This window comes from Nomascus leucogenys, chromosome 22a (assembly GCF_006542625.1).
Source record: "Nomascus leucogenys isolate Asia chromosome 22a, Asia_NLE_v1, whole genome shotgun sequence".
Classification (NCBI taxonomy): domain Eukaryota; kingdom Metazoa; phylum Chordata; class Mammalia; order Primates; family Hylobatidae; genus Nomascus; species Nomascus leucogenys.
In genome coordinates this window covers 141,983,482-142,005,870 of record NC_044402.1, presented here as the reverse complement: position 1 = coordinate 142,005,870, position 22,389 = coordinate 141,983,482, and the positions used below count along the sequence as shown (strand labels likewise).

Genomic DNA, 22,389 nt, shown 5'->3' with positions numbered 1-22,389 from the left:
GGTGTGATCTCAGCTCACTGCAACCTCCCCCTCCCGGCCTCAAGGGATCCTCCCACCTCAGCCTCCTGAGTAGCTGGGACTACAGGCATGCACCACCATGCCTAATTTTTGTATTTTTTGTAGAGGTGGGGTTTCGCTATGTTAACCAGGCTGGTCTCAAACTCCTGGGCTCCAGTGATCCACCCACCTCAGCCTCCCAAAGTGCTGGGACTACAAGTGTGAGCCACCACGCCCAGCCAGGTTCCTTCACTGACTCTCAGATGAATGAGATCCACTTAGGCCTGAGGCCAGCTGCCTCAGCAATTCTCCATGGAGAGGGTCCCTTGTCTTATTTCACAGCCCCGTCATAATTTCATCATCTTCACATGCTACATCACGTGATTTATAAGGTAATTCACATAGCTCCTGACAGAAAAGGAGTCAAGCTTTGAAGAAAATACCCACTGGCCGGGCGCAGTGGCTCACACCTATAATCCCAGCACTTTAAGAGGCCAAGATGGGAGGATCACTTGAGCCCAGGAGTTTGAGACCGGCCTGGGCAACACAGGGAGACCCTGTCTCTCTTAAAAAAAAAAAAAAAATTAGCTAGGCGTGGACACCTGTAGTCTTAGCTACTGAGGAATGTGAGGCAAGAAGATCACTTGAGCCCAGGAGGCCAAGGCTGCAATGAGCTGCGGCTGCAACACGGTACTCCAGTCTGAGCGATGAAGTGAGACCCTGCCTCAAAAAAATCAAAAAAAGATGACACGCAGGAGGAACAAAATGAAGAGGCAGGCTGGGCGCGGTGGCTCACGCCTGTAATCCCAGCACTTTGGGAGGCCGAGGCGGGCAGATCACTTGAGGTCAGAAGTTCAAGAACAGCCTGGCCAACATGGTGAAACCCCATCCCTACTAAAAATATAAAAAAATTAGCCAGGCATGGTGGTGCACACCTGTAATCCCAGCTACTCGGGAGGCTGAGGTAGGAGAATCTCTTGAACCCAGGAGGCGAAGGCTGCAGTGAGCCGAGATAGAGCCACTGCACTCCAGCCAGTCTGGGCGACAGTGAGACTCCGTCTTAGAAGAAAAAAAAAAAAAGACGGAGAGGTACTGTACACCTTAAGAAAGACTCCCCCTTAGAAGCAGTTCTCCCATTTGGTCGGCTGGATCCCAGACACTTGATTTTCCACACCCTCTTCCCTGGGACTTCTGCGATCACAAGCAGAAGACGGCAGATGGCATTTTAATAATATAGTAATTCCATCAGAAAAAAATGTGACTTAGTATTATTAATCTGACAGGCAGAAATGTAGGGAATTGTACTCAATGAATTTAACCAACTTCTCTCCATTTAGTACCAATTACACTTCATTCAACCAGAGAGGACTACAAAAAAAAAAAAAGAGTAAATTTAAGAGCTTACTGTAAAGCACTTCATTTCGAAGAAACCTTCCTAAAACACTTAGAAGTTATTTTCCAAGAGATTTATATTTTATAAATTCAACAAAGGGTTCTTCTTTTCCTTTAGAAAACTCTTAGGTTTACTACTTTTTTTTTAATCTCCAAGAGTTTACATGAGAATGCTAGTAGTTCAGTCCTGAATGAAAATAGAGAGAGAAAGGAACTCCAAATTTAGCTACATCGGAAAACTAGAAAACACTGTTTCAGTGCACACACTGGGCAGACTGTGGACATTAAAACCCACTCCCCAAGATCGCACCCACCGCACGCCAGCCTGGGCGACAGAGCAAGACTCCACCTCAAGAAAAAAAAAAAAACCCACTCCCCAGCAACCTCTGCATTCATTACACCTTATGCTAACATACTGCATTCATGTTAAATTCTACAAACTGAAAGTTTTTATAGTAGGGGAATGTGTAGGTTATTATTAATTCAAGTTCTGTTTTTTCTGATTACCAACCACAGACACAAGTGATGCACTGGAAATGCAAGCACAAGATGCCAGCTCTGTCCTCAAGGAATGGGCAGTGTGGCTATTTAAGTGCTGGCACCTGCCAGTCCTCTGCATGTGGAGCGTGCTTTTAGGGACAGCGCTAGGGACTGGTGGAGAACACAGCCACACTGTGTGGTCTGCCTGCCACCTCTTGAACCTCTCCACACCCGCAGAAGCCCTTTACCTCTTTTCATTCCCACCCACATTCAGACCCTGGGTGACCTCATCTGATGTGACCTCCAGTCTATCTCCAGCCCAGGCCTATTCTTTTAGTTCCAAACCTGCAGACCCAAAAGCCCACTGGACACTGCTCTACAAGGATGTCTAACGTGCACCTCACATTCAACACACATAAATCCAAACTCACAACAGAAAGAACACACATAAATCCAAACTCACAACAGAAAGCTTCCCACCAGACAGGACCTCCCCAAGTCTTCCCCATCTTTCTTTTTTTTTTTTTTTTTTTTTGAGAGGGAGTCTCGCTCTGTCGCCCAGGCTGGAGTGCAGTGGCACAGTCTTGGCTCACTGCAAGCTCCGCCTTCCGGGTTCACGCCATTCTCCTGCCTCAGCCTCCTGCGTAGCTGGGACCACAGGTGCCCGCCACCATGCCCGGCTAATTTTTTGTATTTTTAGTAGAGACAGGGTTTCACCATGTTAGCCAGGATGGTCTCGATCTCCTGACCTTGTGATCCGCCCGCCTCAGCCTCCCAAAGTGCTGGGATTACAGGCGTGAGCCACCACGCCTGTCCCCCCATCTGAGTTGCTTAGCTCAGGCCATACACTTTGGGGCCATCTTTAACTCCTCCCTCTCTACCCATCCCTCTCCCAACTTCCAATCTACAAACAAATCCTATTGTCTCAACCTCCAAAACACATGCAGAAGTCAACCTCTCACCCACCCTGAGCTAATCCACTGGCATCTCCTTGCTGGCTTGTTTAACAGTCTCTTAGCTGCCCTCATCCCTCTGCAGTATTCTCAAAAGAGATGCCAGAGCAAGCCTGTTAAACACAGTCTATCATGTTACTCCTCCTCTAGAACAAAACCTTCCAAAGGGTTGCCATCCTATCCAGAACAAACACTGAAGTCCTCACTATGACCTTGCCTAAGTCACCATTCTATCTTCAGTTCCTGCTTCTCCCACAGCCACCTGCTGCACCCGAGCCACACCAGGCTCTTGCTACCTGCCCTTCCTCCTACACTGCTTTAAGTCTTGGTTAAAACTTACCTTCAGAGTGAGACCCTTCCTGACCATCCTGGCTACAATTCCAATCCTCCTCATCCTTGGTCCAAATCACCGTCCCCCAGGACCCACACACTTCACTGCTAATTCTGGTCTCAAGTCTAGAACGTTAGCTACCCCAGGGCAATGGTTTTCATCTGTTGTTACTTCTGTAGTCCTAGGGTCTAGAACAACGCCTACCACATACCTGACGGTCAGTAATAAGCAGTGTGCTGAATGAATGACTATCAGAACAAACAAAAACTGTATTACACGTGGTCAAGGAAGGCAGAATCTTCAAGAACTCTAGCGATCAGAGGAGGGCAGATCATTAATCATCTCTGAAAGGAAATACAGCATCAAGTCCGAAAGAAAATTCCTCATGATATCCTACAAACATCATATACGTTTTTATCAGCATAAGCAGAGACCTTTAAATGCAAACACCTTTTCTACTCTGATCCCACATGCAGCAGCATCCCGTGTCCTATTAAAGTATCATCGTGTCAATATGGTTGTCAAGGGAAAATAAAAGACAAAGCATCGTCATGTAACAACGTAACTGTTCTCCTAACTTGAACATGATGATTTTCACATTTTAGGACCGACGCTGAACTGTGTTTTTGACCTTAGCCAAGTCTCTCATGATACTCCAGCCTCGAGGTATCGAAAAGATAGAGGCAGGAGACAGACAAATCCTCGGCAGGGAGGGGCGGGTCACCAGTGAAACCCAACCTTCAAGCCACAGCTTAAAGCCTGAAAGCCAAGCGATGAGTCTCGGATAAATCCACAGACTGGACTGCGAACCTCTCTTCCTGTTTGGTGTGCTTTCCTCTAATTAATCCCCACCCTTCACCTATTTTACATATACCTACCCTTCTCTAATTGGTTTATTACACTGTTGTGCCCACCTTTGAGTGGTGACTTTGTTTTAGCCTTTTTTGCATACTCACAAAAAAATCAGCACACATTCCCCATTCTGAGCCCATAAAAGCCCTGGACCCAGCCACACCAAGGGAGACCACCTGACTTTGGGTGGAAGACCACCCTTGAGTCCCCTCTCTGATGAGAGGTGTTTCATCACTCAATGAAACTATTCTCCATCCTCCTCACCCTTTGTCAGTGTAAGTGTAATCTCACTCTTCTTGGACGTGGGACAAGAACTAGGGACCCAATGAATGCAGGTACAAAGAAGGCTGTAACACTGTGGCCCTTGGCCCTCTGCTGGCAAAGGGCAGCCGCCCCACGTCACAGCCCACATGACAGGAGGCAGCAACGGGAAGCAGCGGGGGACGGAGGCAGCCCCAGAGCTATAGCCTGGAGCAGGGCAATGGGAGTAACAGGGCTGCTGACACTCTGCAACACCCCCTCTTGGGCTTCAGGGTTGCAAGCACCCCTGCTTGGGCACCACTGCCTTCCCCTTGTCTGGACACCAGAATCTACTGTCCCCTTGTCTGGATGCTGGAGTCCACTGCAGGAGTTGCTTGCCACATGTCTAGCTGTAAGCTCTGCAGAGCCCACTCTGGTGCCTGTGCTTGAAACAGCTGGCAGGACCCGGCACTCACTCACCCACACACCCACTCCCGCGAGGGGCTGAGCATACAGTCATGGTGGCCATGGTATCCGTGCCATAGTGCAAACCAGGTGCCCACCGGTGGACCAAGTAGATGGGGCATCTCCTGCGGCGAGCCCGGACCCAATTAAGGCCTGGGCAGGGGCCTCGCCAGCCGGAGGTCTCTGGCTGGCAAAGTGGCTGAGAAAAATCCTGCATCACAAACAATAATACCTAAAAAGATATAATACAACAGCTGTAAAATAGTAAACAACAAATAGTACACAGCTGCAAATAGTTCAACCGTGTCTGACAGTTATTCCAAAAAACAAACTTCACAAGATATACACCTGGTCAACATGCTCCTTAGGGAGTCAGGGCTGTTTCCTCCAGCCACCTACCACATTTAAGTGGTGAGCTGCTACAAATCATTTAAGCAGATACTGGCAATACACATTACAGTTTTCCAACTCAGATCTTAATAAATTTATGTTGTAACTACCAGAAAAATAAAAAGTAAAATCAATCCCATTCAGAACGACAGAATTAAACCAGATGAAAATCTTTCTTTACAGATGGGGGATACTTGATAAAAGGCAAATCAGTTCCCACAAAGAATGAATGGGCTAAAACATCTGTGTAAAAATATTTCTAGGGCTACTGGGCAAGCGATGAGTTTGTCACTGACTTAAAATATCTTGCTAGCAAAAATGGAGCGGAAGCATGAAAGGATAGGAAAAAAACCCAACACTCCCTACACACACACACACACACGCACGCACACACACACACACTCTCCCTCTCTTTCTCTCTCTCTTAGGGCCCCAAGAAACTAAGACCCGATGATACAAATTCACTGTTTCTCTTTCTCGTCACGGAAAAGCAGCTTGGAGAATCTACTGGTTACTAAATTGAAGACAAAAACAAAAAAGATGCGTATACTGTGATGAACACGTCATGTTTCTCACCTCCAACCTACCAATAACTTCATAAAAGTTAAAGAGTTTCCATCCCTTCACGCTCAGCTGCGGAAAGGCTACGCTTTCGCCCGCCGCTCGTGTCCCCGGCCCGGATCGCGGCCGCCCCGTCCGCCGCCGCGCCTCTCCCCGCCCGGCAGGCTCCGCCGCCCTCCACGGCCGACCTGGCGCAAGGGCCTGTGCAGCCACAACCTCCGGAGCGCTCCGGACGGGACCGGAAAAGCAGGAGAAGCTCCAGCGCAACCGACGGCCGGTTCCGCGGCGCAGGGCGCCGCCGTCCCCCTCCCGCTCCCACCGCCCACCGCCCACCAGCCACCAACACCGCCCCGCGCTCCCGCAGCGCCCGCCTCCCCGGCCCAGCCTGGCCCGCACCGGCGTGCCCCGAGGCGAGTCGCGGCAGCCCGGCCCGAGCAGGGGAGGACAATGACAAGGGGAGCACCTCCTGCGGAAAGACCGACCCCCGGCAACTCCTCACCTGCGTCCATCTTCCCAGTCCGGCCGCCGACTGACCCGAGCGGCGTCGCTCCGACTGGCCCGCAACGCGACGCGGCGACGGGATGCCGCGGGGGCCAATCGGAGCGCCGGCGCAGGCGGCGAAAACGATACGGCGCGCGAGCGGAAATACGTGGGAGCCGCCATTTTGGCGTACGGCCGGGCCGACGCGAGCCCCGGGGCGCCCTGCGGGCAGCGTGGGATCGTGTCGCGGGACGACGGCTCGCTCTGCTGTCCGACCGGACACTGCGTGCCATGGGTGGCGCTTCCTCGTCGTAGAGGACCCAGGAGCAGTTGTCGAGGCGGCAGAGGCGAGCTCGGTCCCCGTCCGGGCAGCCATCTTGCAGTACGGACGTGCTCGGCGCGCCCATGTCGCCGTACGGACTTGCCCCGCCGGGGCGACTCCCCCGCCCGCCTGCCCGCCTGCCGGCGGACGCTGCGAGGGGCCTGCTGCGCCCCGCTGGTCCCGAAGACGCCCGAACCCGCGGCTGGCGAGGACGCGGGCGGGGGCGGGGGCGGGCCCGCGGCGGGCGCCTGCGCCTCCATCTTGCCGTACGGCGCGGACGCCGCGGGCCGGCCCACGTCCCGAGCCGTGTCGCCGCCGCGCTCCCTCCCTCGGGGCGGTCCGCGGGCGGGCGGGCGGCTAGGGCCGGGGCCTGCCTGCGCGGCTGGGCCAAGGCCCGCGATGGTGATCTGCTGTGCGGCCGTGAACTGCTCCAACCGGCAGGGAAAGGGCGAGAAGCGCGCCGTCTCCTTCCACAGGTACGCGGGCCCCGGGCCGCCACGCCCCCGCCCCGACCCGGCCGTGCGGGGAAACTGAGGCCCCGCGGCCGTCCCGAACGCTGGGGGCGGGGGCGCCGGGCCTTGGCGGCCGGGGCGCGGGGGAGCGGGCGTGGGCGCTGTGTGACCTTGGCCCGGGCGCCGTCTCTGGGCCGGGCGCCTCGGACAGCGCAGCCGCCCCCACCCCGGCCGCCTGGGTCCGCCCTGCGCGCGTTCGATCCGGCCGGCGCCGCGGCTTCAGAAGCCGCACGCTGTGGAAGCGCAGGTCCTGGGCCGATTGTCCTGCTCGGCCGCGACTGTTGCCTCTCCGGACCGCGCGGGCGGTCGGCCTGGATGTCTGCGAGCAGGAGCGACCGGGCAGATGCGACCTGCGCCTCCCTAGCTGACAGCCGGGAGGGCTTTCCGGGACTGGGCCCCCGAGCCCAGGACGCGGGTACGCGCGGAGAGTCTACGGGACGGCCGGCTGGGGACGGCATCCTCCTGCGCTCCCTTAGAGCCTGGCCCGGGGCTCTCGGCCGCTTCCCACGTGGGCCCCCGCGGCAGGGCCCAAACCCCCCTAAGGCCTTGTGAGTTCAGCCTATTTGAGTGAGATTTCTGCGGATTACACGCGGGAGGCACCAGAACCGCGAACAGACTTTAAAAACCACTTTGCAGATGTTTCTGTTTTATGTTGCCTGGTGTTATTTAAGTTTTAAAGACGGGAATGGCACGTGTTATTTATAGTGTTATTGAAAGTTCACAGTAGTTTGCTGTAAGTCTTAAATCATTGCAATGTATTATAAGAATTAATAACATTAGATTGTTTCACAAGTCAGCCAGCGCACTTTCTTGACAATTTCCTTCAGAGCTTGTGTCCTAGAAGTTTTGTTATTGTTTCTTGAAAACGAGGCAACGTGTTGCAACAGTCTAACATGGTATGGGAGGAAAGGACATCCGAATTGGGAGTGGGGGGCGTACCTTTGGAGTTGGCCTCACAAAGCATTCAGAAAGGAGGTTAGAAGGCCTGTTGCTTAGAACGGCCCAGTCCATCCTGTTAGGATTTGTCCTGGTCCACACTGGCCTCAGGTAGAGCAAATAGCAGTTAGAACTGACCACCCTGTCCCTTATGTGCACATTAGGGCCTGGGTTTTTTTTTTTCTCGAGATGGAGTCACCCTCTGTCGCCCAGGCTGGAGTGCATTGGTGCGATCTCGGCTCACTGCAACCTCCGCTCCTGGGTTCAAGCGACTCTCCTGCTTCAGCCTTCCAAGTAGCTGGGATTACAGGCACGCGCTACCACGCCCATCTAATTTTTTTGTATTTTTAGTAGAGACAGGGTTTCACCATATTGGCCAGGCTGGTCTCGAACTCTGGCCTCAAAGTCCTGACCTCAGGTGATCCACCTGCCTCGGCCTCCCAAAGTGCTGGGATTACAGGTATAAGCCACCCCGCCCGGCCCAGGCCTGTTTTCTTAAACACAGAGCTTGCCTTAATGAAGAAATGGTTATGAAGGATCTTTATTAGGTAATAAAGAAGAAATGACTAAGCATCCTATTCAGTATCTTCCTGTGCTGGTTGCTTTTCTCCCACAGTTTTTAAATTATGGTATAATGCATGTAACATGAAATTTACCATCCTAAATTTTTTTGGAGACAGAGTCCCACTCTGTCACTCAGGCTGGAGTGCAATGGTATGACCGTAGCTCACTGCAGCCTCAACCTCCTGGACCCAAGTGGTCCTCCCATCTCAGCCTCCAGAGTAGCTGGGATCACAGGCGTGAGCTACGGCTCCCAGCCTTTCCTACCACTTTTTCAGTGTACAGTTCATGGCAACAAATACATTCACATTGTTGTGCAGCTGTCACCACCATCCATCTCCAGAATTATTTTTATTTTGTAAAGCCGAATCTCTGCACTCATTAAACACTAATACCCCAGTCCTCCTCTCCCCAGGCTCTGGTAACCTGCATTCTCCTGTCTCTGTGAATTCGATTGAGTACCTCATGTGAGTGGTATCATGCAGTGTTTGTCTTTTGCAACTGCCCTATTTCATTCAGTATAATGTCCTCAAGGTTCATCTGAGTTGGTTGATTTTTTTTTTTTCAGTCTGTTCCCCAGGATGGGGAGCGGTGGTACAGTCTTGACTCACTGTAACTTCGAATTTCTGGGCTCAAAGAACCCTCAAGCCTCAGGCTCCCAAGTACTTGGAACTGCAGGCGAGCACCACTGTGCCCTGTCCCTGGGCTGGTTGACTTTTAAAAGGAGCATTTTTACTCCTGGAGGTGGGCATGCAACAGGAACACAGAACTGTAGCTCTGGAGTCTCCTGGAGGTCTCCAGATTCTTAGCTGCTTGCGCACAGCCAGGGCTGCCTCCGTGCAGTCCTGACCTGTCACGCCCTAGTCTCTGTGGACACTGGCCCTGGTTTTGGTACCCAGAGTCCTACCTTCCAGGCAGGTTGGGAGGGTTGGTTAGCAGTCAGCTTCTAGGAGCTATTTCCTGCTGTCCTGAGGCCATTCTGGCACTGTCTCTCAGCGTCCTGTGTCCCCATAGGGCATTCACCACAGCCTGGGGAGCAGTTAGTTACCTTCTTTCCCATCCGCCCTACAGACTATAAGCTCTGTATGGGTAGACAACAGGTCTTTCAGATTTCTATTCCAGTAATAACTTGGGGTAGAAGATGTTCCTTAAATCTTTTTGAAGTATTCTTTTAAGTGGATAAAGTCAATAAGGCTTAGGGTGCTTGCAAAAATACTCGTTTTGCTTTTACAGTTGATTATTTTAAGGGGAGACATTTAATTATTTCTAATTACTTTTTGTCATTTGTCCTGTAGGTTCCCCCTAAAGGACTCAAAACGTCTAATCCAATGGTTAAAAGCTGTTCAGAGGGATAACTGGACTCCCACTAAGTATTCATTTCTCTGTAGTGAGCATTTCACCAAAGACAGCTTCTCCAAGAGGCTGGAGGACCAGCATCGCCTGCTGAAGCCCACGGCCGTGCCATCCATCTTCCACCTGACTGAGAAGAAGAGGGGGGCTGGAGGCCATGGCCGCACCCGGAGAAAAGATGCCAGCAAGGCCACAGGGGGTGTGAGGGGACACTCGAGTGCCGCCACCGGCAGAGGAGCTGCAGGTTGGTCCCCGTCCTCAAGTGAAAACCCGATGGCCAAGCCAGAGTCCCGCAGGTTGAAGCGAGCTGCTCTGCAGGGTGAAGCCGCACTCAGGGCGGCCCAGGAGGCCGCCAGCCAGGAGCAGGCCCAGCAAGCCCTGGAACGAACTCCAGGAGATGGACTGGCCACCATGGTGGCAGGCAGCCAGGGGAAAGCAGAAGCGTCTGCCACAGATGCTGGCGATGAGAGCGCCACCTCCTCCATCGAAGGGGGCGTGGCAGATAAGAGTGGCATTTCCATGGATGACTTTACGCCCCCAGGATCTGGGGCGTGCAAATTTATCGGCTCACTTCATTCGTACAGTTTCTCCTCCAAGCACACCCGAGAAAGGCCATCTGTCCCCCGAGAGCCCATTGACCGCAAGAGGCCGAAGAAAGATGTGGAACCAAGCTGCAGTGGGAGCAGCCTGGGGCCCGACAAGGGCCTGGCCCAGAGCCCCCCCAGCTCATCACTTACCGCGACACCGCAGAAGCCTTCCCAGAGCCCCTCTGCCCCTCCTGCCGACGTCACCCCGAAGCCAGCCACGGAAGCCGTGCAGAGCGAGCACAGCGACGCCAGCCCCATGTCCATCAACGAGGTCATCCTGTCGGCGTCAGGGGCCTGCAAGCTCATCGACTCACTGCACTCCTACTGCTTCTCCTCCCGGCAGAACAAGAGCCAGGTGTGCTGCCTGCGGGAGCAGGTGGAGAAGAAAAACGGTGAGCTGAAGAGCCTGCGGCAGAGGGTCAGCCGCTCCGACAGCCAGGTGCGGAAGCTACAGGAGAAGCTGGATGAGCTGAGGAGAGTGAGCGTCCCCTACCCGAGTGGCCTGCTGTCGCCCAGCCGCGGTCAGTACCGGAGCCTCGCGTACCCATGCTCTCTTCCCGTTAGGAGGGGTTTCTCTGCAAGGTGGCCGACGTCCCCTGAGCATTTCTGGGGGGTGTCACAAGCTCCCTGCACTCTCAGGAGGAAGCTCTGGTCGTAGCCACACCTTGTGGATGAGGGAACCCAGGTTAGAAAGCAGGCCTCACTGCACCCGGTCCCACAAGAGGCATCCGTGTGTGTAGGGATGTAGGCCGTGAAGGAGGCAGGCAGCACGCATCAGCCGGGAGCGCCTGAATGCCTCCGTGGAGAGTGCACAGGGAAAGATAGCTTCTGTTTCATACCTTATGCAACAGAAATTCCAGATGAGTTAGGAGCTAGATGGAAAATAAGAGAGTAAATGCTCAGAAAAAGCAAATATCAGAAACTGTTAAAATCATGAGGAGGTTCTTTCCGTTCACGTTTTAATGAATATCCTTGAAGTTAAATCATTATGAACATTAATAATTATTTTAACATCTATTCAATTAAAGCATCTATTGAGGCTGGATTCAGTGGCTCACACCTGTAATCCCAGCACTTTGGGAGGCTGAGGTGGGCGGATCACTTGAGGTCAGGAGTTCGAGACCACCCTGGCCAATATGGTGAAACATACAAAAACATACTACTAAAACATACAAAAATTAGCTGCACATGGTGGTGCATGCCTGTAATCCCAGTTATTGGGGAGGCTGGGGCAGGCAGATCGTTTGAACTTGGGAGGCAGAGGTTGCTGTGAGCCAGGATTGCACCACTTCACTCTGGCCTGGGTGACAGGGTGAGACTCTGTCTCAAAAAAAACAAAACAAAACAAAACAAAACACATCTATTGAAACACATTCTCAGCCGGGCGTGGTGGCATACTCCTGTAATCCCAGCTACTCAGGAGGCTGAGGCAGGAGAATAGCTTGAACCTGGGAGGCGGAGGTTGCAGTGAGCTGAGATGGCGCCACAGCACTCCAGCCTGGGTGACAAAGAGCACAACTTTGTCTCAAAAAAAAAAAAAAAAGAAATACAATACATTCTCTGTTGCAAAAATTAAAACTGCAGAAATGTAGACTAAGAAGTGGTAAAAAATTATTGTTTCTCAGCCACCTCCCAAGTTCTATTCCTTGTTGTTATTAAAAATTTCGTAGCTCTTGCCTGTAATCTCAGCACTTTGGGAGGCCGAAGAGGGAAGATTACTTGAGTCCAGAAGTTCAAACCAGCCTGGGCAACATAGGGAGACCCCATCTCTTTTTTCTTTTTTTTTGAGATGGAGTCTCACTCTGTCCCCCAGGCTGGAGTTCAGTGGTGCGGTCTCAGCTCACTGCAAGCTCCGTCAGGGAGACCCCATCTCTATAAATAATTTAAAAATTAGCCAAGTATCGTGTTGCACACCTGTGGTCCCAACTACTTGGGAGACTGAGGCAGGATAGCTTGAGCCTGGGAGGTCGAGGCTGTAGTGAACTGTGATGGCACCACTGTACTCCAGCCTGGGTGACAGACCCTGTCTCGAAAAACAATTTCCTGTGTAATCTTTGTATGCTTATTAGCTCTATTTCTGTTTTTTCCCGTATTTTACTGTTAAGTACTTCTTAAAATTGATTTCTAGATGTTTACATATGGCGGGTGGTTTCCTTTGCCTGGCCTATACATAGGACAATCATATTCCTACCACATTGTTGACTTCATCTGGATCAATGCTTGTCAATAAGTATCTGATAGTGGAACAAGGTTTTCAGGACCTCCTGGATCCTCAGGGTAACAGCCGTTAGCACAACCGAAAACAAAGCCCGTCCGACACGTTGTCCAGATGTGTCCTGGGGAGGAGCAGTGCCATTGAGTACTGCTGACCTAGATTTTCAGATCAAATCTAGATTTCCTGATTCTCAGGTTGAAATTGTATACTATTTTCTCTTGGAATTTTATTTTATTTTTTGAAATCATCTCACTCTGTTGCCGAGGCTGGAGTGCAGTGGTGAGATCTCAGCTAACTGCAACCTCTGCCTCCTGGGTTCAAGCAATTCTCCTACCTCAGCCTCCCAAGTAGCTAGGATTACAGGCCCCCATCACCACACCCGGCTAATTTTTATATTTTTAGTAGAGATGATGTTTCACCATGTTGGCTACAGGTGTGAGCCACCACACCAGGCCTTCTCTCGGAATTTTTTTTTTTTTTTTAAGACAGCGTTTTGCTCTTGTTGCCCCGGCTGGAGTGCAATGGTGCAATCTTGGCTCACCGCAACCTCCACCTCCCAGGTTCAAGCGATTCTCCTGCCTCAGCCTCCTGAGTAGCTGGGATTACAGGCACGCACCACCATGCCCGGATAATTTTGTATTTTTAGTAGAGACAGTGGTTTCTCCATGTTGGTCAGGCTGGTCTCGAACTCCTGACCTCAGGTGATCCACCTGCCTCGGCCTCCCAGCTTCTCTTGGAATTTTAAAGCTGTTTATAGTTATCAGAGCTGATGCTGCTTTTGACACCTTCTCTCTGTTCCTCTTGGTTAAACTTCCTGAAGTTTGTTGCCATTACAGGTTTTTCCAAACAGCCAGCCCTTCGTGTCTCTGAATTGTTGTTTATGCTCATTAATCTTTACATCTTTTTACTTTCTTGGGTTTTTTTCTTGTAGTTCTGTTCCTGGTGTGTTCCTTAACCCTGCAGTGGAGGCTGTGGCTCTTCTGTTCCTTGGGCTACGCGCCATGGATCTACCTCTCTCTGCTTTTGTTGCTGTTCATTTCTGAATCGTTTGTAATTCCAGCCTTGATGCCCCCTTTAACCCTGTGGTTATTTAAAAGGGTGTTGACAGATTTTTAAGTGCACACAGATTGGAGGAGAGGAGCTAATTTTTTTGTAGTTACTTTAAAATTTGATTGCGTTAAGGTCTAATGGTAAGGTCTGAAGGAGTTCTGCTTTGTGGAATCCTTTGAGACTGCACTGTGGCTAACACAGTCCCTTTTTGTGACTGTTGCAGTGTGGTGCTAGAAGAATGTGTCCTCACCACTCCTTGGTTACATTGTTCCCGCCTGAAGCTGGGCACTTGCTTACTTGTGTTAGTCAGCGGACCAGAGCGTTCCCTAGCTCCTTGTCAGGCCCTCGGTCTGCTGATTTCCAAGAAAGGTGAGGTAGGCCTCCCCTGTGCTTCTGGAGGTGCCCGTTTCTGCTTGTATGTCCAAGTTTTGCTTTCCGCCTCAAGACCATGCTGTTTGATGCGTAAGTTTTCCTGTTACCAACACAAGAAACTCCTTTTTGTCCCATTTAAAGTCTTATTTCTTCATTTCCTTATTTTCAACCTTTTCATCTTATTTTATAGTTATATTTTTAACTCAATCCAAAAGTCTTTTTGTAGAGTAATTTAGTCATTTATAATTGTGATTACTGATAAGTGGGAATTCGGGCCTACCTTTTTAATTTGTTAGGCTTCCTCACCGTTTTCTTACTATTCTTCTAGTGGATATGTTTCAATTTTTTCTTTTCTTTTTTTTTTTTAAGAGACAGGGGTTTGCTCTGTCACCCAGGCTGGAGTGTGGTGGTTCTATCACAGCTCACTGCAGCCTTGACCTCCTGGGCCCAAGCCATCCTCCCACCTCAGCCTCCCGAGTAGCTGGGCCTACAGGCGCGTACCACCACATCCGGCTAATTTTTTAAATTTTTTGTAGCAACAGAGTCTTACTGTGTTGCCTGGGCTGGTCTTGAACCCTTGGCTTCAAGTGATCTTCCCGTCTCAGTCTCCCAAAGCTCTGGGTTTACGGTTGTGAGTCACTGTGCCCAGCCCATCTTTCAGTTTTAAAAACAAACACATGAGCCTTTTTGTAACTCTTTGTGTAACTATTGAGAGCTAATCGGTCCTGTGTGCCACCTTCTCTAGATGGAGGCTGTATGCAAGCTTAGTTCCAGGTGCTTCTTATTCCCCCCATCAAGCAGCCATGATTATTAGATCGAAGTATACATTTTACTGGTTACTTTATTTACTATTGTTTATTGTATCCAAGTTTCCCCACCTTTTTGGCAGTATTTAATGACTTTTTTGTTGTTGTTGTTTTGAGACAATCTCAGACTGGAGTGCAGTGGCATGATCTCGGCTTACTGCGGCCACCACCCCCTGGGCTCCAGCGATCCTCTCACCTGAGCCTCCTGTGCAGCTGGGACTACAGGCATGTGCCGTCATGCCCGGCTAATTGTTTGTATTTTTTTTTTGTAGAGACGGGGTTTCACCATGTTGGCCAGGTAAGCCACTGCACCCAGCCATGACTTTTTAAAAAAAAAATTCCTATTCCAGTACAGTTTTGAGGGGGGCGCTGGTGACTGTTGTGGCCATCCCAGGGTAGATGGCGATGGCTCGGACTTGAGGGAGAGAGCGGCGGTGGTAGCAATGCTGGAGGACTGGCTGGGTTCAGGGGGTTGAGAAGCAAAAGAGCAGCAGGCCAGCTACAGGGATGAGGCTTGAGCACCTGGAGGGTGCCGAGTGGGAGAGGCTTTTGGGGAGGAGCAGGAGACGGGGATGAGGAACGGAATTTGAGATGCTCTTGGGCGCTGAGGCCAGGATTTGAACAGGCAGTCTGAGGCCAGCAGCTGGCCTCTGGGATTTGGGCATGTGAGTGTGGGGGTGGAGGGCAGAGGTGTTTGAGGCCTTGGGGTCGAGTGTGGTTCTAGGCTGGGCTTCAGTGCCTGGCCCAGGAGCAGGCCTCGCTGAGAGAGGGGCAGCTGAGGCGGGTCCAGGGGAAGGCCGAGGAGTTGTTCAGGAAAGAAGGGTGCCCTGCTGTGCTGGGTGCTACTCTGACCAGAATGGAGAGAAGGGGGCTGGACGCGCTCCCAGGGTCACTGGTGACTAGAGTCTCACGGGAGAGGCCGGTGGAGCAGGGCGGAGAGGGGGCCAGTGATGAGGGGTCAGGGCCAGGTTTGGCCGTGAAGAGGAGTGAGGCGAGTAGACAGGAGCCAGAGGGAGTGTGGCTCCAGAGAGAGTGTGTCAGTGGGGAGGGCTGTGAACGGCCAGGCTCCGGAGAGCAAGGGACAGGTGCAGGCACCACCCTGCACCTGTGCCCCTCCAAAGGTGAGGCCAGGCCATGGCTGGGCATGTGGCGTGGGCACGGGGGTGTCAGGAGCGAGGATGTGGTGGGGAGAGGACATCCTCTCCCTGGGGTTGCAGTCTGTCACACCGTCTGCCGCCTGTGTCGCAGGCCCCGGGGTCTGCACTCTCTGTGGTTCTCGCTGCCCGTGTGGATTTGTTCTTAAGCGACAGAATCTTTGGGTCATTCTTTAGGGATTTATATGGAAAGGGCTACACATGTGTCTATTCAGCTCGTTAGCCAGTGTCTACTTTTGGGCAGGTTCCCCAAACTGAAGGATCCGGGCCAGTGGGCTTTAGAGGTAGGTCGAAGCCACCCTCCAGAGGCAGTGCCCACTGGCGTTCTGTGGACGTGGTGTTGTTCTCCGCCAGCGGCGATTCCTTGAGGGTACATTGTTAGCACTTCTATGAACCACATGTTCACGGTCTTGCTTGCCCACTGAATTATAAATGTTCTTGATACAGTAAGGATACCAACGCCTGTTAAATATTATTCACCTGTTTCCTAAGTTCAGTAACTTAACACTTGCTTCAAAATCTGTTTTCTTTTTATTCCTTTATGGATTCGTTATCTACATATAATACTTGAAATCTGGATTTTCAAAATCCAAGTACAAAACAAGTGAACCTTAATGTAAACTATGGACCCTATTTGTAGCAGTGAATCAGTATTGATTCGTAACTTGAGACACACATAGCACACCTAATGCAAGATGTTAATCTAGGGGAACAGGGCAGGGGGTGAGAGGGTGAAGGAATTCTCTGTACTACCTGCTGGATTTTTCTGTCCTAAAAACAATCTGTTAATAAATAATAAATGGAAGCTGAAGAGTTTGGAGAAGTGCAGACAAAACAGGAATGTCAGAAGAGTGATAAATGGTGAAACTAGGGACAGGTGTGTGGATTTATTACACTATTCTGTTTAGTTTGTAATGTTCAAGATTTTTCACAATAAAAAGTTGTTCAAAAATCCAGATTAGCTGGGCTCAGTGACTCATGCCTGTAATCCCAACACTTTGGGAGGCCGAGGCAGGCAGATCACTTAAGGTCAAGAGTTTGAGACCAGCCTGGCCAACAGGGTGAAACCCCGTCTCTACTAAAAATGCAAAAATTAGCTGGGCGTGGTGACACGTGCCTATAATCCCAGCTTCTCAGGAGGCTGAGGCAGGAGGATCACTTGAACCCGGGAGGTGGAGGTTGCAGTGAGTTGAGATCACGCCACTGCACTCCATCCTGGGTGACAGAGCGAGACTCCGTTCTCAAAAACAAAAAATACTGTTAAGAAATAGTAGAAAGAATAACTGGTTTTTTTCCTTCTTATGATGTTGGCTGTAGTGTTTTGTTGTTGTTTTTTGGTTTTTGTTTTGTTTTGTTTTGTTTTTGTTTTTGTTTTGAGACGTAGTTTCGCTCTTGTTGCCCAGGCTGGAGTGCAATGGCAAGATCTAGGCTCACTGCAACCTCCGACTCCCTGGTTAAAGCAATTCTCCTGCCTCAGCCTCCCAAGTAGCTGGGATTACAGGCATGTGCCACCATGTCCAGCTAATTTTTGTATTTTTAGTAGAGATGGGATTTCACCATGTTGGCCAGGCTGGTCTCAATCTCCTGACCTCATGATCCACCCGCCTCAGCCTCCCAAAGTGCTGGGATTACAGGCCTGAGCCACCAAGCTGTAGTTTTTTTATATGTCCTTTATCAAGTTGACAAAATTCCCATTTATTCCTGTTGCTGAGAGCTGTTACCATGAATGGGATGTTGGAATGTGTCAGATGATTTGTTTGCACCTATTAATGTGATCCTGTGATTTATGGTCAGATGATTTGCCTGTTGATGTGACGGGTTATGTTAATCAATTTTAGAGCACAGAGCCAGCCTTGCATACCTGGAATAGATCTCACTGGGTCATGGCATATAATTCTTTTTATACATTTTTTTATTCAGTCGCAAATGTTTTCTTAAAGATTTTTGCATCTGTGTTCATGAGAGATATTTGTAGTTTTCTTTTTTCTTTTTCTTTTTTTTTTGAGACAGAGTCTCACTCTGTTGCCCAGGCTGGAGTGCAGTGGCGCGATCTCAGCTCACTGCAAGATCCACCTCCCGGGTTCAAGCGATTCTCCTGCCTCAGCCTCCCGAGTAGCTGGGACCACAGGCACCTGCCATGATGCCCGGCTAATTTTTTGTATTTTTTATATTTTTTAGTAGAGATGGGATTTCACTGTGTTAGCCAGGATGGTCTCAATCTCCTGACCTCATGATCTGCCCACCTTGGCCTCCCAAAATGCTGGGATTACAGGCGTGAGCCACCACACCTGACCTCTTTTTTCTTTTTCCTTTTTTTTTTTTTGAGATAGCGTCTCACTGTGTCACCCAGGCTGGAGTGCATAGTGCAGAGGTGTGACCTCGGCTCACTGCTGCCTCAACCTCCTCGGCTCAGGTGACCCTCCTGCCACAGCCTCTCAAGTAGCTGGGACTATGGACACGTGCTGTCACACTGGCTAGTTTTTTAATTTTTTTGTACAACAGAGTCCCAGCCTGTTGCCCAGGCTGGTCTCGAACTCCTGGGTCCAAGTGATTCTCCCAGCTTGGCCTCTGAAAGTGTTGGGACTACAGGTGTGAGCCACCACACCTGGCCTGTAGTTTTCTTGTAGTGTGTGTGTTTTGGTATTAGGGCCCTGCTGGACACATAGAATGAGTTAGGAAGCATTTCCTCTGCTACTGTTTTCTGGTTTCATTTCTTCCTTTAATGCTTGGTAGAATCCACCAATGAAGCTAGCAGGGCTTGGTGCTTTCTGTTTTGGAAAGCTATTAATTATTCCATTTCTGTAATAGATGCTGTGACGTAGTAAAAAAAATATATTTAGTCTCTGCCCCAGAATACGGCACAGAGCTGCTAAAACCCTTGTTGTCTCCTGAGCAAAACGGCGCTCCGGCCGCCTTCCGTTCTTAGAGTCGGTCTTTGCTCTGTTCCTCATACAGAGCTCCTAATCCCTTGGAATGTTCTAATAAAGTGATTCTTGGGGGCTCCCAGATGAGGGCTGCTCACCAGAAAGACCAGGCCATAAACAGAAGCTAGGGGCTTTGAGCCCCACCCCTCCATCCTGCAGGAAGGGGAGTGGGGTAGAGTTAATAACTGATCATGCCTGTGTAATTAAGTCTCCATGAAAACTTCAGAACTGCAGGATTGGAGAGCTTCCAGGTTGGTGAACATCCATGTGCTGGATGAGGTGGTGGTGCACCCCAACTCCACAGGGACAGACGCCCCTTGCCCAGGACCCTTCCAGACCTCTCCCTGAGCTCTTCCTCTGTTTATTTGTATCTTTTTTTTTTTTCTTTTCGAGACAGAGTCTCGCTGTGTTGCCAGGCTGGAGTACAGTGGCGCGATCTGGGCTCATTGCAACCTCTGCCTCCTGGGTTCAAGTGATTCTCCTGCCTCACAGCCTCCTGAGTAGCTGGGAGTACAGGCACGCGCCACCACACCCAGCTAATTTTTTGTATTTTTAGTAGAGATGGTGTTTCACCATGTTAGCCAGGATGGTCTCGATCTCCTGACCTTGTGATCCGCCCGCCTCGGCCTCCCAAAGTGCTGGGATTACAGGCGTGAGCCACCACGCCCGGCTATTTGTGTCTTTTAAAATATCCTTTGTAATAAATTGGCATTAGTAAATAAACTCTTTTTCTGGGTTCTGTGAGCCTTCTAGCAGATTATCAAACCCGGGGAAGGGGCTGTGGGAATCCTGTATTTGTAGCCAGGTGGGACAGAGGCTGTGAGTAACCTGGGACCCACTACTTGCCATCGTCCTCAGATGGGGGCAGTCTTGTGGGACTGAGCCCTTAACCTGTGGGATGTGTATGAACTCCAGTTCGTGTCAGAACTGAATTGACATGCAGGACACCCAAATGGTATCAGAGAATTGGTCAGTGTGGGAAAAGATCTGCCTGTGGCCACAGAAGTGTCCTGAGAGTGTGCATATAGAGAAAAAGATTGTTTTTTTCCCTATATTCAATATAGGCCTGTTCAGATTATCTGTTTCTTCTTGTGTGAGTTTTGGTGGATGTATCTTTCAAGGAATTGGTCCATCTCATCTATATTATTAAATTTGTGGGCATGGAGGTGTTTATAATACTGCTCTATTAACCTTTTAATGGCCATGGGATTAACAGCGATTGACCCCCTCCTCACTCTTTTTTTTTTAATGATATCAATAATTTGTACCTTCTCTTTTTTTTTTTTTTTTCCTTTTTTCTTTCTTGAGACAGGGTCTTGCTCTGACACCCAGGCTGAAGGTCACTGGTGTGATTTCGGCTTACTGCAACTTCCACCTCCTGAGCTGAGGTGGTCCTCCCACTTGGCCTCCTAAGTAGCTGGGACTACAGATGCGTGCCACCATGCCCTGCTAATTTTTGTATGTTTTGTAGAGACAGGGTTTTGCCATGTTGCCCAAGCTGGTCTGGAACTCCTAGCTCAAGCTATCTGCCTGGCTCAGCCTCCCAAAGAGCTGGGATTACAGGCGTGAGCCACCGTGCTGGCCTATCCCTTTACTTTTAATCTATGTCTTTATATTCAAAGTGGGTTTTTTTGTCGTTTTATTTTTATTATTATTTGACAGAGTCTTACTGTGTAACCAGGCTGGAGTGCTGTGGTGCAGCGTTGGCTCACTGCAGCCTCCGACTCCCTGGTTCAAGTGATTCTCCTGCCTCAGCTTCCTGAGTAGCTGGGATGACAGGTATGCACTACCACACCCAGCTAATTTTTGTATTTTTATTTGAGACAGGGTTTCACCATGTTGGCCAGGGTGGTCTCGATCTCCTGACATTGTGATCCCCCCGCCTCGGCCTCCCAAAGTGCTGGGATTACAGGCGTGAGCCACCGTGCCCGGCCTCAAAGTGGGTTTCTTATAGTCAACATATATTTGGGGCCAAGTGAGGTGGCTCACACCTGTAATCCCAGCTTTGAGAGGCTGAGGTGTGAGGATTGCTTGAGCCCAGGAGTTTGAGACCAGCCTGGGCAACATAGTGAGACCCCATCTCTACAAAAAAAAAAAATAGAAAGAAAATTAGCTAGGCATGGTGGTGCACACCTGTAGTCCCAGCTACACAGGAGGCTGAGGTGGGAGGATCGCGTGAGCCCAGGAGGTTGAAGCTGCAGTGAGCCGTAATTATGCCACTGCACTCCAGCCTGGGCAACAGAGCAAGACCCTATCTCAAAAAAAAAAAACTTTTTTTTTTTTGTTTTCTATTGGGTCAATTAAGAATAAGAAAAGATTTTATTTTACCTTCACTTACTCCTCTCTGATGCTCTCCCTTTTTTTAACATACATTTTAGTTTCTGACATATATCATATTCCTTCTCCCTGAAGAACTTTCAATATTTCTCAAAGGGGAGAGGTACTGGCAGTGAATCCTCTGTTTTTATTTAAAGTTTTTTTTGTTTGTTTGTTTGTTTTGTTTTGTTTTGAGACAGCCTCGCTCTGTCGCCAGGCCGGGGTGCAGTGGTGTGATCATCTCGGCTCACTGCAACCTCCGCCTCCCAGGCTCAAGCGATTCTCCTGCCTCAGTTTCTCAAGTAGCTGGGATCACAGGCGCCCGCCACCAGGCCCAGTGGTTTTTTTTTGTATTTTTAGTAGAGACGGGGTTTCACCATGTTGGCCAGGCTGGTCTTGAACTCCTGACCTCAGGCGATCCACCTGCCTTGGCCTCCCAAAGTGTTGGGATTACAGGTGTGAGCCACTGCACCCGGCCTAAATAAGTCTTTATACTGAGTTTCTTTTTCAGAGATTTAGAAAAAAAAATAGGAAAAAAGTAAGTTCTTTACTCCTCCTTTGCACCTGAAGAATAGTTTCACTGGATATAGAATTATATGTTTTTGGTTTGGTTTGGTTTTTTTTTTTCTGACAAGTCCGCTGTAATTCTTATTCTTTCTGCTCTACGTGTAAGGATTTTTTTTCCTTTTGATTCTCTTAGTCTTTGGTTTTCTGCAGTTTGAGTATGACATGCCTATGTGTAGATTCTTTGGTATTTATCTTGCTTGATGTTTTCCGAGCTTCCTGGATCTGTGGTTTGGGGTCTGTCGATAATTTTGGAAAACTCTGAACTATGGTTAATTTAAATACTTCTGCTCCTTTGATCTCTTTCTGGCATTCCCATTATGCTCATGTAACACTTTTGCCCCACAATTCTCCAATATTCTGGGGTTTTTTTGGTCATTTTTTTTCTCTGCGTATCATTTTGGGAAGTTTCTATTGACATCTTCAATTCAGTGATTCTTTCTTCAGCCATATCCATCCTGTTGATGAGCCTTTAGAGATTCTTCATTTCTGTTAGTGTTTTTGGTTTGCAGCAATTTCCTTTTTGTTCTTTTGTCCATCACTCCTCTTACATTGCCCATGTTTTCTTGCCCATCACCC

General features: G+C 49.9%; 2 protein-coding genes across 2 annotated transcripts in view; one reads left to right on the top strand and one right to left on the bottom strand.

The window, feature by feature from the left end:
- ATG4B (autophagy related 4B cysteine peptidase) overlaps nt 1-6,668 on the bottom strand; it is a 34,762-nt gene extending 28,094 nt beyond the window's left edge. Inside the window, exon 1 of the mRNA XM_030803990.1 lies at nt 6,161-6,668. Within this exon, the coding sequence (XP_030659850.1) occupies nt 6,161-6,548 (388 nt within the window). The 5' untranslated portion in view covers nt 6,549-6,668. The remainder of the gene's footprint in view (nt 1-6,160) is intronic.
- THAP4 (THAP domain containing 4) overlaps nt 6,646-22,389 on the top strand; it is a 50,988-nt gene continuing 35,244 nt past the window's right edge. The window contains exons 1-2 of the mRNA XM_030803988.1: nt 6,646-6,939; nt 9,768-10,930. Coding sequence (XP_030659848.1) covers nt 6,863-6,939; nt 9,768-10,930 — 1,240 coding nt within the window. The 5' untranslated portion in view covers nt 6,646-6,862. The remainder of the gene's footprint in view (nt 6,940-9,767; nt 10,931-22,389) is intronic.